Raw genomic sequence first — 18,841 nt, 5'->3', positions numbered from 1 at the left:
TATTAAGTGAAAGAATCAGGATAAAACTTGTAAATGCAGTATGTTCAACTGGGTACAAAGTACACAGAACAAAATGTAAAAAGAAATACAACAAAACAATTCCCTTTATTCTTTTAAAGCTACTATGATTTTTACTCTATTATATCCATGGGGTCCTTGTCATCCATCTTCTTGCAAGCATAATGCAAGCATAAACTACATGTACTAGCTTAAAAATAGGTGAGAGAAATAATTTATAACTGAAACATTACAGCAATGACATAAAAGGTAATTTGAAAACTGCCTGATATGAGATTGTAGACAGAATATATCACACTCATTTGCATAAAATACTGGTTCCCCAAACCTGGACAAATGATAGGAAAGAGCCCTCTATTTAGTGACTTCCAGAAAATCACATGGCAAATTCCAGAAAATCAAAGGCTGGAAACAGACATCACAACTACTACTGATGGCAACAGGACTTCTGACCTTTTCTCGCCATAAAGAGGCTTCAAGGATCCAAAGAAAAAACATGTAAAACAAATATAAGTTACTGATGATTACAATATGTTAAAGAGTAATGATGAAGCCCATCCCTACAGACCCTCCCAAAATATGGGTAAAATACCTACCGTTCTGAATCAAATAACTCTCAAGTTCTGTTAATATGTGGTTCCACATTAATACTTTAGGAAAGACTAACCACCTTCAATCAATGTTCAAACAATTTGGGTTGGAGATGACAAGACACAGCATGCAAATTGTATTTAATATTAGCATAAGTGTATCATTAAATATTAGAAAATGATGGGAGAAAAATCATCAAGTGATTTAAAACTTTACACACATACACACACTATCCAAGGTTTCCAGAGTCTCAAAAATTGCTCTTTCAAGATAAAACAGAACAAGTTAGTAAATTATAATTTTATGTTAATTTAGACCTCTCTTTCCTATTTCTCCTCTTACCCTTCACTCCACAAGTATAGACAAAGTCATTTTCAGTCCTCCACCTTTTACAAACAACCTCACAGTAACAAGAGCTGCAGCCTAGAAGAGAGACAGCTGTGGCGCCCGCGCACCCCTCTGCAATCTTGCAAGCGCCCTCTGCCGAGCGGCATCTGGGTTTTGGGGTACCCGGGTTAAGATGGCGACATGGCCCCCGAGGCGAACTAACACCTTCTTTCCAGAAGTACCTCCGAATTCCCACTGATCACACTGAAGAGAAGTCGGTCGAGACTTTAAACCCAAGAAGATAGGGGAGAGCGGGATGCCGTCACAGTGGGAAGGTAAATAAGGAAGTCGGGAGGAGAAAAAGGACAGGCTCAGAGGACAAGGATAAATGGGGAGAGAGGAGTCAGAAGAATGGAGGGCAGTGAAAGGTGACATCCCTAAATACACAGTCTTACTCACGGCCTGCCTGTCTCAGACCTCGGCTGTGAGAGACGGCGGCTGGGCTTCGGAAGACCCAGCCCTAGAAGTCAGAGATCCACACAGCTGAGCCCCTCACGGAGCTTGCGCAAAAGTCAGCTGGAGGAGTCAGGGGGTGTAGGCGGACACCGCCCTCCCTGCAGCCAATCTCGTCGCGCTCCCGTGGGCGCGCCTCTGATGACGTTAGAGGGGGGCTAGAATGCTCGCCTCTCTACTCCCCGGTTTCCGGTTTCTACACGCCCACTTCCGGGCCTTGCTGACTTTCAACGGTTTTGGCGCCAATTGCTCAGAGTTTGGCCTCCTGGAGCATTCAATAGGCACCTTTGGTGAGTAATGAACGCTTTTTATCGGCGGGTGCGTCCAGCTTGCGGAATGAGTTTTGTGGCCAGTGCGATTATGGCAGTCTCCGCGGCTTGTATTTCGGGAGCGTGAGATGATTTTCCAGTGAGAGGGAAATCACTTTTGGGGCCAAGGATTGAACTGTTTGACTTGCGAGGCCGGAGTGAAGCCACGCCTGGCTCCTCAGTTCCTCCTTTCCCCAATCCATCCGCCTCCTCGTTCGTTTTCCATAATATCCTGTGGCCCATCTTGGGGCGAAGTGCAGCTCTAGAGATTAGTATCTTTGGGTACTAAGGTAACTTCGGTCGGCAGCGTTGCTATCCCGAGGCATTTGTCAGGAGGTAAACATAGAGTATTTTTGTGTTTTGCCAGACTTGGTGCTCGCCCTGTGTGCCTATATAGAGCCCTAGGCTGAGAGAGTTGGTTTCCACGAATTTCAGCAAACCGATAAGGAAAACAGGACAGCGTAGGAGGTCTCCCTGTTTCCTACAGAGTAAGGGTAAATTCTTTACTGCAGCATAGTGTCTGGCCGCAAACCACCGTTCCAGTTTTATTTCTGTCCCATTACTCAGTCTTATTTCTGTCCATTACTCCCATACACATTAAAATATCGCTGAATTTTCCCTGTCCCTGAACAGACCAGTTTCTTTTAAACTGTTCCGCCATCAGGCTTTTGCTGTTTTCTCTCAAATACTTCATTCCTGGTCCTTCTGGCTAAATATTTCAAAATGTAATTCACATGTTACTTTTTTTTTTTCTGCATAGCATGTAGCATTCTTCCCCCACCCCCTCACACATCATTTCGAGTCATTCATTTATTTGTCTTTTCTAGCTTTTTCACATGGTATGTAATTTTATATAGCAATTGTTTTCATATCTGTCTCTACCCACTACCGCTAGGCTGTGGTTTCCTGTGGATCTGAAACGGCAAAATTTCTATTCCTTTTACATTTATATTAAAATTTCTATTCTAGTTCCTTTACAATTAGCCCAAAAGTGATAGAAAATTATGACAGTTCTTTATTGAATTCTTACTATGTTCTACGCATTTTACGTATTCTGTACAAAATTTTAGCTTCACAAAAACCTTTAATGTTGGTGCTTTTTAACTTTAACCCATTTTACCAGTAGGGAAATTGAACAACTTTACTTGCCTAAAATTGTACAGCTAGTTAAATGGCAGAGTCGAGATTGGGAACTAGGCCATTTATTCTTATCCCTGACTTGCTCTTGTCAGTGGTTCTCAATCTGATGTCCATTCCCACCAGGGGACAGTTTTAGTTGTCACAACTTGAGGGGCTGCAAAGAGAGGGTGCTTGCAACTAGAGACCATAACTGCTGCTAAACATCTTACAATGCATCCCCCACAACAAAGAGTTACCCCATCCAAAATGTTGATAGTGCGGAGGTTGAGAAACTTCGTGCGCTATGGTTTAGTGCCTCAAATAGGTATCGATGAAAATGGTGCATCTCCTCTTGCCGGTAGTCAAAGACCAACTTTTATTTATTTATTTATTTACTTTTAATCTGTCACAACTGATTCTTTTGTACAGTACAACCCAAAATTAATTACTAGTCAAACCCGTAGAGTATATAACACCAAGAATGAACACTAGTAAACTTTGGGTGATATGATATATCAGTGGAAGTTCATGAATTGTAGCAAATGTACCACTCAGGTGTGGGATGTTGGTAGTGGAAGAGGCTGGGGGTAGTGAGTGTTACAGAGGGTATATGGGTACTCTACATACTTGCTGCTTAATTTTGCTGTGAACCTAAAACGTCTCTAAAAAAGAAAGTGGTGTTTGTTTGTTTGTTTGTTTTTAATAAATTACTGGAAAAATGACATTTAAAAAGAAAAAAACAGCCAATTATTTTATAGTCAAGTTCAGTATACATAAAATTGTTGCCAAATTGCAATAAAAGTTTCTAAAGGGATACTGTCATTTTCTATATTTAAAAGGACTGTCACAGTTTGTGAGTTAAATTTGGAGTAGCAGTAAATTATATGTTCTTGAATAAAGAATATCAAGAAAAATTGATAAGCAGAACCAAGCTATACATAAGTGCCAGCTGAAAGTTAGAGACCATAAGAGCCCACAGACTTTTAGAGTGGAGTGGTGTGGTTAGGAGGCATGGAGAACAGGTGGTTCATGCTCTGGGAGGGTGGACGGAGGCAAGCGAGCAGCTCAGGTAGAGGGCATAGTGCATGCATACTCAAAGTGTGTTCAGGAAATCCTCAAATGTACTAGAGAGAGAGAGAGAGAGAGAGAGTCTTACAAGGAGTAGTGGGAGAAAAATATGGAGCTAGGCAGGGCTAGATTGTTCAGGACTGTAAATGGCATGGTAAAGAGTTTGGGTGTTGTATGCTAGGTATTAGGGAAGGATTTTTTTTTTTTTTAACTTGAGAAAATAATTTATTTTGTTCCAGAATTTGGGATCAGAAACAACTTGGTAGGACTGACTCATATCTTTTCCATACAGGATCAGCTGCGGCATATTGATTGTGGCTCAGGTACATGCCAGGCTGGCAAGTTGGTGCTGGCTGCTTGTTGGGAGTTCAGCTGGGGATTTTGCCTGGGGCTTCAGTTCCTCTCCAAGTTAGCCTTCCTTATAGCATGGTAGCTGGGTTCCTAGACCAAATATCCTAAACATGATGAAGTTGAAGCTGTGATTCTTTCCATGTTTAGGCCAGGAAACTGGTACAGAATCATTTCCACCGTATTCTACTGTTCAAACAGTAGAATGCCAGGATTTAAGATAAGGGAACATAGACTCCATCTCTCAATAATTGGAGTGAGAAGGAATTTGCACCATTTTTAACCTATCGGATGAAGTGAGTACTAAATTCCAGCCCTCTTTTGCTGCCTCGCCCAGATACTCTTCAGTGAACAACCTGTACTGCTGTATATATGGCAGCCTTCCAGGAGAGGTCCACAAGTGAAACTCTCATGTGGTTTGGCTTTTTTAAGTAGGGGAAGTATAAGGGCATGGATGACAAGTTGAGAAAATCGGGCATCTCAGGAATATAACACGAGAGACTAGGTGTAAAGCACCACATTGTTCAAGAGCAGGGTAAAGTGTATTTTAACTTTCACGGCTTTTTGTCAGTGATCTTACAAGTAGTCCTTAAGTGTAGTTGGTGATTGTTCAATTAATTATGTCTCACTATTTGTGTTAATCTTACTGAAAAAATCTTGAAACTTCACCTTTTAAAATTTGAAGAAATAGATTTATCCGAAGTACCTCCTTTATTATCTCTCAATCTCCGTATATATTTAAACTCTAGAATTTTAAATGGTGACTGATACATATCTAACTGTATATGCCTAGAAAACATATATATGTAATGTATACACACACATATATGTATACCTCATTTTATCATACTTCACAGATACCGTGTTCTTTACAGATTGAAGGTTTGTGGCAATCCTGCATCAGCAAGTCTTTTGACTCCATTTTTCCAACAACATTTGCTCACTTCCTGTCTCTGTTACATTTTGGGAATTCTTGGAATATTTCAAACTTTTCCACTATTATGATATTTGTTATGGTGATCAGTGATTGACTTGCTGAATGTTCAGATGATGGTTAGCATTTTTCAGCCATAAAGTATGTTTTAATTAAGGTATGTACATTGGTTGTTTTTTTAGACATAATGTTATTGCACGCTTACTAGACTACAGTATAATGTAAACATAACTTTTACATGCAAATGAAACCAAAAATTTCATTTGACTCACTTTATTGCAATATTCATTTTACTGCAGTGGTCTAGAACAGAACCTGCAATATCTCCCAGGTATGTCTGCAAACACATTCACACACCCCTCTATGTATACTGTACCTAACTTCTAAGCTACCTACTCCTTATGGTCTAATGCAAAAATAAACATCCTATTCCTCTGTTCCTTTTAACAGTGAAAAGTTTGGTGATTTACTAGTTAGTAGATAGGGAAAAGGAGTCATTCTAAATGTTGTCATTGACATCTTCATCCACTTCTGTGCCTGTTTGTAATTTGTGGGAGGACAGGGTAATCAGTATACTTCTGTGCTTTTTTAAAATGCAAATAGCCCAAGCAGAGTTAGAGCTTAAATCCTTATGAGTGAATTTTCCACCTGAATTTCCACAACATAGATTCATAATATGATCCTAAAGATTATTTCCTTTCATAAGGAGAATGGAGAATATCTGTGACTAGAGTAAGACAATTTAATACCTTATATTTCCATTTTCTTGGATCTAAACATGGAGATAATGTTACTGTATTGAGGAAGTATAAAGTAAGAAATGCAAAAGCATTTTCACATAATTTTGTAAAGCCATAACAATGGAAGATATTTTTAAGAATGAAATTGAATTAGACACACTTACTTTAATAATAACTGATGTTTGTTTTGAAATATGTTTAAATGTTCTAAAAACAATACTGTCCCAAAACTTTCATTACGATTTTTTTAAAGCAAATTTGGAACACGTATAGTAGCTCTTTTTAACAAAATTTGTTATGCAGGCTTAAGCTTTTCTGTGTCCTTTTATCTTTCCAGACTTTTTGTTATGATTGTTCTGTTTAATCAAGATGTCTAACAAAGCAGGGGCTTCCAAGAAAAGACCTCAACAGTTAAAAAAAAACCCAAAACGAAAAACTGATGATGAAGAAGTGGAGTTACCAGAGAGAAAGGTAATGAAAATACTGAGTTTATCATTTAGAACTTTGTGATTGAAAATATCATCTGTTCTATGTGAAGGAATATGTGAAGACTAAAGGGCAGTTTTACTAAAAATTGTAGTAATTCATATTATGTGGGAGCTGTTGCAATATGATTTGTAAAAGTTCTCAGATGAAAATTATGTATTTCAATTTCCAAAGATATTGATCAGAGAATTATTTTCAGGAAGGGGTAATGGGGCATTGCTAAGGTTTAAATGTGAAGACTAGGAATAAAGTGTATAGAGAGATTCTATGTTAAAAGGAAAATCTGTGAGTTAGGAGAAGATATATTTATTATCATAGAGAAAAATTACTTTGGGAGAAATTAGCTTCTGTCTACCAACATTGTGCCCCTCTCTTCCAAAATTTTTATTATAAAATAATTTTAAAAATGTGTTTTTCCCTATGTTTTTTTGTAGGTGAAGTATATAACACTATTTCACAGGCAAAATGACTAACAATTTCTTTAAAACATTCTTTGACATTGTATGGAATTCTGCTGTACATTATCACCATTGTCCAGGAATTGCTTTAGTATATCTGCTGCCTGTGATAAATACACACTCTTGTTCTGCAGAAGTGGCAATCTACTTTTTTCCATCTTGTCAGAAGATATATGGATACTCTTCGACGTACATGACAAATATGTATCAAAAACGCTATCTTTTACCTGATGCTTAATTATGTGTGCATGTGTTTTTTCCTTTAGGTTAGAAACACAGCAAAAAATAAAAATCCAAAGCATCTGCTTTCTGAAGGTATTTATTTTCTCTAGCTTATTTAACTTGTCTGTCGGTCTCAATACTATCTGTATTCATGAAAAAATTCTCAGCATCTTGTTTATGAGTTCTGGAAAAGATAGTGATAAACAGCTGCATTCTCATTTTTGCAAGAATAAGTAGTACTTGTTAGTTATTTTCTTCAACTGAAATTTTACTTACCACCTCTAGCAAAATATTGTGTAGGATTCTAAACTGATAGGAACTAGAAAAAAACCAGTGTCCCATAGTCTGAATTATTACTGATTTGTGACATGGAGACACATGATTTCTCTACTGATTTCTCTTTAAAACAGATATGCTTCTGTCCTACCACCATTGTATAGATTAGTTTGGAGCTACTGTCCAATTTTGTTTGGAGTAAATTACTTTGGAGCAGTCATCTTTACTTAAGCATCACTTCTTTGAAGAATTCCCTCTGTCTTCTCACCAAGACCAAGCTAGGTCCTCTGGTTTTATATTACTGTAGTGCATATAGTACATAGAACTTTTTCTTTTGTAATGCTTTGCATACTTCTAATTATAATTATTTTATCTCCCTTCTCTCCGGAACTAATCTTCAGAGGAGCCAGTAGCATATCTCCTTTGTTTATCCCTTATAAGTAGAACAACATCAACAACCTAGGAGACCCTGAATATTTTGTTCCAGTTGCCATTCAACATTTGGTAGAAATAGCTTTCTAGTCTTCTCAATGAAGCTCTTTAATTTACATCATTTCTGGGAACCGGACTTTTATATTGAATCCTAATAAGTGTAGCCTGGTTCTTCATTTAGAATTGTCTTGGGTTTGTATCTGCAATGTCAGCTACTAATATTTTAGCTAACATAATAATAGCATATTCATATTTGACACTTGACATATTATGGCTGTGCAATAAAAAAGAAGTTAATTCCTGCAGTTTTATAATATTTTGGTTCTTGTAATTCTATTAGCTTTTTAAAGTAAATTTATACTTTAAACTCTTCCTAAGTAAAAACATAAAACTTTGAGATTGACCAGAGTCTCTTCTCTCACCAGTAACAGGACAAGCAGAGCATACTAATCTAAAACGGGTAAAGGTAGCATTCAACAAGAGAAAAACCTGGCAGCCTCTTTCAAAGGGGAGCAGAGAGCATTTACAAGCTATGATGGAATCAGTAATAATGTAAGTATGAAATTTTTTCACTCCTGATTTGTACTCAAATGTTTCCTACAAACGGTATCCTTTTAACTGTCATTATTTGTTTTATGGTGGTAGGGTATTTTTCTCTTTCAGAAGAAGATACACGTAATGTCTTGTGATGCTATTAGCCTTAAGCAAGAAGTCTTTATTAATTTCAGAAGCTTATCATTCCATCAAAGAAAGAAAAACAAAGCCTATGTGGCATAACTTGCTATTTGTAAACTTTAAAGTTGTTCCCTCACTAGGGATATTTAGGAAGAAGTTGAGTTGAATTGGCACTATATGTAAGCTACCATCATGCTAAAGGGGATATAAAGATGGATTCTGCCATCAAGAAACTGAACTCATCTAAATTAATTACAATAATAAAATATAATAAAAAGAATTTTGATTCTATCTCTGCTTAAAATGTATTTAACATAAAATAAAAAGTGATTGATTCTTCCTGGCTAGTAAGAGACACATGAAAGAAATCAGAGAGAAAAAAGTAAACATTGTATTAGCTGTATTTCAAACTACTACTTATTCAGTATCTTTTTTCTTTTCCAGAACAATTTTGAGTAACAATATTAGAGAACATGAACAAGTTCAGTATCATCTTAACTATCTAAAGAAAAGGTAATATAGTTATGCAATAGAAAATTGTTAGAACATAATTAGTAAAAATCTGATCTGTTCCTATGTTATCAGAACAGACATTTGTGGGATATAAAGTTTTTCTTTCATACTGGGTTTTCGTTGTTGTTGTTGCTTCTATTGTTTTAAGAAGATGAACAATTTGGAAATGTATATTCTAAACTGCTGCTGCATGCAATTCTGAAGTTAAGAGAATTTATTAAGAAAAGAGTCTGAAAATCACAAAATGCCTACTTCTACAGTTCATTGTTTTGTATTGGGATTTGAAAAAATATTTTGTCAATTTTAACTCCCTTCATGTTGAGCAATTCGAAGTTAACAGTTTACCGTTCTTATCTGGTATTTTTTGGAAGATGAGTTTTGGTTTCCACTCTTGTTAAAACCCTACAAATCTTAAGTTGTAGGGTTTTGGAGAATGCCAAAATGCTGCTGCTAGGTAAAAGCAACCAAATTTAGATTTTCCTCCTTGATTTCTTCCTCGAATTCAAGAATCAAATCTAGGAAAGCTGTATTGCTCCCTGCTACAAGTGAGGGTAGTAATAGGTTAGTTTCTATTTGTGATCTAATCAACCTGGTTTGAAGGAGGCTTTCTTAGCCTTGTTTTGTTAATTTTTTTCTGTTTTTAATTTGTTTTTTTATCTTTTTGTTTTTAATTTGTTCTTTAATTTTTTTCCTTTATATATTTAGAAAGGATTTCTTAACTTTAATATTGAATAGTATTTATGATGATAGTACTTTTGACAAAGCACTCTATTTTTTGAATGTTTATTTATTTTTTAGAGAAAGAGAGACAGAGCGGGAGAGGGTCAGAGAGAAGGAGACACAGAATCCAGAGCAGGCTCCAGGCTCTGAGCTGTCAGCACAGAGTGTAACACTGGGCTCGAACTCATGAAACACAAGATCATGACCTGAGCCAAAGTCAGACACTTAACCAATTGAACCACCCAGGCGCCTCTGAACAAAGCACTTTAATCTTCATGTTTTATTTGCCTTAAACTCTATGGTACTCACTTATCTTCAAAGCCATTGTTAGAGTAACTGATATAGAAGTTCTTTTTCATTGGTCACATTGTCTGAGACAACTGAAATATAGCATCCAGGGTCATAATTATGACTTACAGAGTAGTGTTCCATCTTTTATCCAACAATCACAATAACCAATAGAATTATGTGCTATAATAGTCCAGGAAACACTCAGAAGATACAAGGAAAGTTTTACTTTAAAATATGTATAAATGAAATTGTATAAAAATTAAATTGTATAAATAAATGTATATAATACAATTAATTGTTAAATATGTAAAATAGAATTTTTTCCTTTCATGAAGCAGCTTAAGTGCCCTATGATTTGAGATAAATCTTAATAAATTGAAAGGTTTAAAGATGATGTGTCATGGCTTTTTATGGGTGACTCACTGCTAATGTTAGCCACTGTTAATAAAAGAATATTATAGCCCTTGGGAATATGAGGTCAGAGAAGAGATGGCAACAGTACTTCAAACAGAACAAAAAACAAAAATAATGGTACTAAAAAAGTAAATATAATTATGTTTTTATTTTATCCCCAAGATTGCTACAACTGTGTGAAAATCTTAAAGTCCCTCCCAAAAAGCTGAAAGATTTAACTAATGTGTCAAGTCTACTGAAAATGGAAAGGGCAGAGCACAGAGCTAATGAAGAAGGTCTGGCATTATTGCAGGTATGATATTTGAACAGGGAGTCCGTAATTAGAGAGTTAGGAGAAAGGGGAAGAAAACAAGAAATTATTTTAATTATCATGATATTCTCTGAGTAATGAATACTGATATTAGAACAAGTAATTCATTAAATTATTATTATTATTATTAGTCAAAGCAAAAACTTTGCCTAAACTTTGGGCCTCTAAAGTTAAAAGTACTTCTAATATATTAATGATTAGCAATTCTATTTTTTTTATCTGACTTTAACTGGACTACTATTTTGGATTATCAAATTACAGGAGGTCATCACTAAATGCTATAGAATTTCAAAACATTATATTAGTTTTTCCATTCTGTATATGGTACTTATTGACAAGAAGAGCATGGTCATCATTATTATTGTTGTTTATTATCATTATAGCTAACATGTAATGAGGGCTCTCTATGTTCTAGGCACTACTCTAGGCACTTATAGTTATATCCCTTAATTCTAAAAATGACTTAAAGAGCTCTATGCCATGTGATCTCATTTTACAAATGTGAAAAAAGAGACATCCAATACTTTTAGCTAAAACTTAACACATACTGCTTCAAGTTATGATGTAGACCTTAGCCCAACTTCAAATTCTGATTCTTGATCATTTTCTTGTAGAAGGTAATGGGACATAACATTGGGTATCATGATTAACTTCAGACTTTTAATTAGTCAATATTTGAACATTTAAGAAAAGCAAACTTAGGGGGTTTATTAAATAGTTAGACGTTATATCCCTTAGCCACTTCAGAGCAGTTTGTGGGTAATGGCACATAGGTCTTTGTTAGCAATTCAGAAAATACAGTTTGGGTGGTATTTATGCAAGGAATGTGCATGCCCAAGGATTTCTAATAATTCAGAATTCACATTTTATTCTGGTTTTTCCATACAATCAACATTGGATGGATTTGATTCTGAGCAACAAATTTACATATATTATAAATTAATGAAATGTATATAATTTACATGTATTATAAATTAACGAATTATATACGTTTTAAATAGAAACTCCACTTCCTTCGTGTTGTGAGATGATAGCCAAGTTTTTATCCCACTGTTACTACTTTTTAAGAGTATATTTTAACTACTGATATAGTTCCACCATGTAATGAGCACCTGGATGACATTAATACAGGTTATTTTTTTTATTTCAGCTTTATAGGCCTATAATCTTAAGATATTTGAAGCGTACATTGTAGTGACTTGATATATGTACACTTTGTGAAAGCATTCCCTCATCTGGTAAATTCACACATCATCACCTCACATGATTTTTTTATTTTGTGTGTGGTAAGAACATTTAAGTTCTCTCAGCAAATTTTAAGTGTACAGTACAGTGTTGTCAGTTATAATCACCTTGTTTCACACTAGGTCGTCACACCTCATTCATCTTATAGCTGAAAATTTGTACCCTTTCCTAACCTCTCCCCATTTCCTCCATCCCCCAGGCCCTGGTAACCACTTTGTTACTCTTTTTTGTGAGTTTGACTTTTTTTTTTAAGGTGATTTTAAAGTAAATGATGGCAAATGTTATCTTAACATTTAATATTTGCATAAACCACTTGAAAGTGATCAAACATCGTAAATGATACTGTGATTTTTATAATACTTGGAAGCATTTCTGTTTTACAGCAAAAACTGGACCTCCATATGCCAAAAGGGTAAATAGAGTTAAATGGAAAAAGCTGTTTTCTCTGTACTCAGCACCCCTGACACCAAATGTGTGGGTTTTCCATGAAGCACTTTTCCAGTTCTCTGCAGACACCAACTAGGTGTCCTACAATTTCATTCAATTCTGACACTACCTGAAATTAGTACAGACCCCACAGGTTAAGGGCTCAGTTTCACAAGACTGCCCCGCACTTCAGATGACAGTTGCCATCCACTCCTGTACTTCTGACCAACCAAGTACAAATCAGGTATTGCCATGACCCTCTCCTCACTTTCAGTAATTTGCTAGAACAGCTTACAGAATTCAGGAAGTCACTTTACTTACTATTACCCGTTCATTATAAAGGATACATTCAAGAACAGCTAAGTGGAAGAGATACATAGGGCAGGATATAGGGGAAGGGTGTTGCCCTCCCAGCACCCCAATGTGTTCGCTAACCTAGAAGCTCTCTGAACCCAGTGTTTACAGTTTTTATGGAACCTTCATCACATGAGCATAACTGAATCTCCAGCCCCTTTCCCCTTCTCAGGAGATCGAGGAGTGGGGCTAAAAGTTCCAACCCTGTACTGACATGGTGGGTTGCTCTGGCAACCAGACTCTGTCCTCTCTAAATCATTCATTATTAGCATAAACTCAGGTAAGGTTGAAAGGGGCTTATTATGAATAGAAAAGATGCTGCTGTCACCCCAATCACTCAGCAGATTACAAGGATTTTAGAGGCTCTGTGCCAGAAACCAGGGATGAAGACCAAATACGTATTTTTTATATCACAACATTACAGCAGTCCTGGTTTTGCTTGCTTAACATTCAGTTACTCAATGGAAGCACTGTTGGCATTTTGGGTATAAGAGTTCTTCATTGATATAATAGAGCCTTTGAACTAGGAGTTTGTAGGTTTTGTCTGTATCCATCAGTTTTCCACTGTGTGTCTTAGAACTGCTGCTTTTCCCCACTGTAGCCTAGAGTTATTCTTGATGGTGACTTTCCAAAACCTGTATCAGCTAATGAGTAACAAGTTGTATTCATGCAACAACAGTGTGTTCATTGAGCTCTCTCACTCCGTGATGATACTAGGGAAAAGGCAGTCAGCAAAGTCTTGGAGTGACTCTGAGAAGGTGGTAAAGATCTGCTGGGCCTTAGTGTTTTCATCTCTGTGGATCTCTGCATAAGAACAGAACCATAGAATTTCACAACCAAAGTTAACATAAGAAAATATACAAATAAGGACAAAAAATAATCCACAGATAACAAAAGCATACCAAAAACATGTGTTCACAAAACAGATGAACACTAACCTAATTGTCAAGCAAACAAAGAAATTCAGAAAAACTATAGAGGGTATGGAAAAAATCATTAATCAGGATTAGAGATACCAAAAACTGCAGCTACAGAATTCAGGGAAGAATTAAAAGTAAAAGAAAGAAACCTTTCAGGTGTACAGACTAAATTAGAAGGAGAATTAAACACAACAGATAATACTTACAATAAACAAAATAAAGAGAAAGTTTTAAGAATCAAAAAGAAACATGGAAATTTTTAAAGGTATTGAGAAAAAGTGACACATGTAAGAGCTCAGCAAAGAAGATATGGCATAGGTAGGGTAGGAATACCCGAAGAAGATAACCAAAGTGATGCAACAAAATAATTTTTTAATTACAATGGAAATTTGTAATCCTATTAATACTGTTTTCTGTATTCAGTGCTGTTATTCATTCCCTCTGGGTTGGGTCATATGGTGGCCCCCAAAATAAGATGCCCAAGTCCTAACCCTGGAACCTGCGAATGTGACCTTATTTGGAAAGAGTCTTCCCAGATATAATTAAGGATCTCGAGATCATCCTGGATTATCTTGGGTGGGCCCTCAATCCAAAGACAGTTGTCTAGTAAAGAGACAAAAGTGGCCTCATGCGGAGACGTGGAGGAAAAGTCTGTGTGGAAAAAAAAAAAAAATGCAGAAATTGAAGTGCTGTAGCCATAGAAGCCAGAAGAACCAAGAGAGGATTCTCCCTTAGATATTCCAGAGGGATCTGGAATCTGCCCTGCCAACACCTTGCTTTGGACATCTGCCTTCAAGAACTGTGAGAGAATAAATTTCTGTTTTAAGCCACCAAGTTTGTGTTTGTTATGGCAGGAAGGGAATACATGCACCTTACATATAGTGGTATTGGACAGCACTCTTCAAAATCCAAAAGCCAAGTCACAGGAAATTCAGGGCTGAGGAACAGGTGAAACTTGACCAGCAAATGCTAGAAGGCAAACTCTCTAGTTTCTAGTACAAGTAAACTGGAAGTAACCAAAAAAATTGGAGTGGGAAACAAGAGATGAAAAGAGAATTCATATGCACTTATTATAATGACCAGAATCTAGAACATGGAAAACAATAAATGCAGACAAGGATGTGGAGCAACAGAACTCTAGCTGGTGGGAATGCTAAATGGTACAGCACTTGGGAATACAGTTTGGCAGCGTCTTAAACAAAATGAAACATACTCTTACCACACAATCCAGCAATCACGCTCCTTGGTATATTGCATATGGGTGTTTGTGGTAGCTTTTATTCATAATTGCCAAAAGTTGGAAAAGTCCAAGATGTCCTTCAGTAGGCAAATGGATAAATAAACTGTGGCACATCAGACAATATTATTCACCACTAAAAAGAAATGAGCTATTAAGCCCTAATGAGACATGGAGGAACCTTAAATGCATATTATAAAAGAAACCAAACTGAAAAGGCTACACATACTGTATTATTGCAAGTATATAACATGACAGTGCTCCAGAAGTGGGAAAACTGGAGAATAGAAAGATGAGTGATTGACAGGTTTGTGTGGTGGGGATAGAGACGAACAGGCAAAGCACAGATTTTTAGGCCATCAGTCCTGGGGCTCTGCCACATTTGCACGGATCTTCCAGGATCTCTGATTGTAGCAGTTTTGCCTAGTTTTTGAGGAAATACTCTTGTACATGGGGTATATAGACCTCCTTGCTCCAGGGAAATTAAGTTTCCTTACAATGCATTATTATATTGGTAAATTAGTTTCTAGGAAGTCTACTTTTTGAAAGAAAAAAAAAAGAAATCTACCGGTTTCTTCCAAAAGTGTTTCACTGTATGAGATATTTTTTAAAAATATGTATATGTATATTAATACCTATTTGGGTTTCAATTAATAATATATTCAGTTTAAAATATTAACTTTTTATTTCGGACTCAGGAGGAAATAGATAAAATACTAGAGACCATAGAGTCAATGACTGGGAATATTCACAGCCTAAAGAACAAAATTCAAATTCTGACAAGTGAGGTGGAAGAAGAGGAAGAGAAAGTAAAACAGGTAATTGCTTAATAATGTATTGCTAGAGTGTGGATAAAAGTTTTAATGCTTACCTTCCACCAAGACAACTTTTGAATGTAAGAAGAGAGAAATCAGCCTTTTGAAATAATCTGTAGCTTTCTTTTTCAACTTTAGATGTTTCAGATAGATAGTGGGGTACTCTGTCTTCCAGAACTTTCTCAGAAGAGTCTCAAAGCTCCCACACTTCAGGTAAATGCCAATTTACCATATCAACTATATCACCAGTTATGAATTGCATATATAAAACCATAATATCCTTTTCTTTTTTTTAAACAAATGAAATACATAAGTTTTTAGTAAACATTATTTTTCTCATTTGACAAAATGGTTTGAACATATTTCTTTGTGAGCATCTTGTAGATCTGTCTCATTCTTGTCAATAGCTTTATAACATCCCATTATATGAATATACCATTCCATAATTTGTGAATTACTAAAATGAAGACTATTTGCAATTATTTGCTCAGTGCACCCTTATACATACATCTTTACATATTTGTGTGGTCATAAGTGTAGGATAGATTTCTGGAAGTAAATTCCAATAGTTGAGTTTATGCTTCTAAAAATGGCCTATAACTCTTCATAAAATAGTGCTGTGTTATTTGTAGCCGACTATATGCTGGTATCTGCCTTCACAGGTTCCCAGTAGGTATTATAGTGTAAATGTTTATAATAGGGCACCTGGGTGACTCAGTCACCGGTTAAGCATCCAATTCTTGATTTCAGCTCGGGTCATGATCTCATGATTTGTGAGATCAAGCCCCCTGTCAGTGCGGAGCCTGCTTGGGACTCTTTCTCTCCCTCTTTCTCTGCCCCTCCCCACTCATGCTCATTCCCTCTCTCTCTCTCAAAATAAATAAACTTTAAAAAATAACAATTTAAAATAGGTTTATGTATAATCCATTTAGGGTGAAAGGAGAGGAAATGGGCAGAGGGAAAACAGAATAATACAAATTTGAAAGAGCAGAAATAAGTTGATGAGTACTGAAGTTTGGATGATGGATATATGAGGCTTTGTACCATTTTCTCTAACATACATTTGACATTTCTTATAATAAAAGGTTAAAAACTAATTATATGGGTGAATATGGTCAAAAAGTATAAACTTCCAGTTATGAAATCAATGTGAGGATATAATGTAGAATACAGTAACTAGTCAATAATACTGTACTGTATATTTGAAAGTTCCTAAGAGAGTAAATCTTAGAAGTTCACATCACAGGAAGAATTTGTAGCTATGTATGGTGATAATTGTTAACTAGACTCATTGTGGTGATCGTTTTGCAGAATATACAAATACTACATCATTGTGTTGTATACCTGAAATTAATGTTCTATGCCAATTATATCTCAATTTTTTTTTTTAATTTTAAACTAATTCTGTTATACCCACAGAAAGAAATTCTGACGTTTATTCCAAACCATAATGCTCTTCTGAAGGACTTGGATGTTCTCCATAATTCACCCCAGATGAAGAATATGTTAACTTTCATTGAAGAAGCCTATAAGAGACTGGATGCCTCTTAATGAGTTTTTTTTTTTTTTTTAGACTGTTCCATATTAATTTAATGTCTATGAATTTATAAAACTGTTACTTGTGATGATATTGCAGAGGGTGAGTCTTCTTCAGGATGTATTTCCAATACACACTTAAAATTAGCCTTATAGATCTGTTAGCATCTAATGTCCTAAAAACTGTTTTGAGTAGTTGCCAAAACTGGGAACTCACATTTCTGTTGCTGTATCTCTGGTTATTTGCTTGAAGCCATGAAACAAGGAACAGTCACAATCTAATGATTTACAGTGACTGAATTGAACTCATTTATTGGCTAGTGCAGTGGAAATGTGGTACTGTCATATATAAAGTGTGTGTAGTAGCTGGTACATAGAAACATAATTGTTTGCTAGCATTATTATCCTTTAGCTCATGACTTGCATTTTCTGTGTGGTTATCTGGAACTTGAGAAATCCCCAAATGCCTTAATTCTTTTACATAACCCCCTGGATTTTTGTGGCATAATTAAGATTTGCCAGGTGTCTTTGCCTTTGGAGGTAGCATGACCATATTTCTTTGGTTGGTTATTGACTAGATGTTGAATATTTTCCACTATCATCAAAGCATACTTTATCTAAAAGAAACCTAAGCACATTTATCCCTTAAAAGAAAAATCAAACAAAAACCCCTTTCTATAAACCTTTTCTCATTGTAGTAATAAGTATATGTGTGTGTGTATGTATATATATATATATATAATATGAGTAAATTATCATTTGAATATATTAAAAGTCTTTTCTGTACACTACAGTATATTGTCTGATTTGCTTTTATTTATTTATAAAATAAAATAACAAATAAATGTAATTTCTTGGGGCACCTGGATGGCTCAGTTGTTTCAGTGTCCGACTTTGGCTCAGGTCATAATCTCACAGCTCATGACTTTGAGCCCCCACATCGGGCTCTGTGCTGACAGTTCAGAGCCTGGAGCCTGCTTCACATTCTGTGTCTCCCTCTCTCTCTGACCCTTTCCTACTCATGCTCTGTTTTTTTCTCTTTGTCGAAAATAAATAAACAGTAAAAAATTTTTTAAAAACAACTGCAATTTCTCATTAATTTTCTTTCTAGCCTAGACGATCTTGTCAGTTAAGGTAGAAGGTCCCATAATTGTGTTGATACCCTCCAGGCAGAAACACAACCTTAGTTAAACAAGTTCCAACTAAAGCTCATTGCAGTAAGGGAGACCACACTGTCATGTGGAACCCTAGGGAGCTTTAATGAAAGAGTCAAAAGCAATATCCTTTTAGGAAATAATGGTCAAGGAGAAGATTAATAGATCTTAGAGGAAGTCTTCAAGAAAGGAAACCTGCGGTGCAGCGTTTAAAGAAAACATTTTGCTATACTTGGGACTGCCTGCTAAGTGCCAGGCAAAGGAACTAAAAGTACAAGGTAATACAAAATCTGTAAAGCCCCTCACTTGGAAACTTGGAACTTTTGTTTTTAGAGTGACAAACAGAGCCCCAACTTACAGATCTTTCTCATTAATCATGATGTTTATAATA

General features: G+C 35.9%; 2 protein-coding genes across 7 annotated transcripts in view; one reads left to right on the top strand and one right to left on the bottom strand.

Annotated features, from left to right (window-relative positions):
- The window catches only part of MMUT (methylmalonyl-CoA mutase), a 35,145-nt gene extending 33,601 nt beyond the window's left edge, over positions 1-1,544 (bottom strand). The window contains exon 1 of one of the 2 annotated variants that reach the window (XM_015071153.3): positions 1,396-1,544. The gene's annotated coding sequence lies outside the window, so the exon portion shown is untranslated. Of the gene's footprint in view, positions 1-1,391 lie in introns of both variants that reach the window. The other variant, XM_053222702.1, reaches the window with a different exon arrangement.
- On the top strand, positions 1,106-18,158 carry CENPQ (centromere protein Q). 5 transcript variants are annotated; one of them, XM_015071155.3, is made up of 10 exons: positions 1,572-1,739; positions 5,526-5,557; positions 6,304-6,437; positions 7,177-7,225; positions 8,266-8,392; positions 8,960-9,028; positions 10,616-10,745; positions 15,644-15,763; positions 15,899-15,973; positions 17,180-18,158. In XM_015071155.3, the coding sequence occupies exons 3-10, from the start codon at positions 6,336-6,338 to the stop codon at positions 17,309-17,311; spliced, it is 804 nt and encodes a 267-aa protein (XP_014926641.1). In that variant the 5' UTR covers positions 1,572-1,739; positions 5,526-5,557; positions 6,304-6,335; the 3' UTR covers positions 17,312-18,158. The 5 variants fall into 5 exon arrangements, with proteins under 5 accessions (XP_014926645.1, XP_014926641.1, XP_053078678.1 ...); XM_053222703.1 differs by lacking the exon at positions 5,526-5,557 and adding an exon at positions 4,237-4,588; XM_015071159.3 differs by lacking the exons at positions 1,572-1,739; positions 5,526-5,557 and adding an exon at positions 1,106-1,271.
- Positions 18,159-18,841: the final 683 nt, after the last annotated feature.

This window comes from Acinonyx jubatus, chromosome B2 (assembly GCF_027475565.1).
Source record: "Acinonyx jubatus isolate Ajub_Pintada_27869175 chromosome B2, VMU_Ajub_asm_v1.0, whole genome shotgun sequence".
Classification (NCBI taxonomy): domain Eukaryota; kingdom Metazoa; phylum Chordata; class Mammalia; order Carnivora; family Felidae; genus Acinonyx; species Acinonyx jubatus.
The sequence above is the reverse complement of the archived record's forward strand: the minus strand, read 5'-3'. Positions and strand labels throughout refer to the sequence as shown.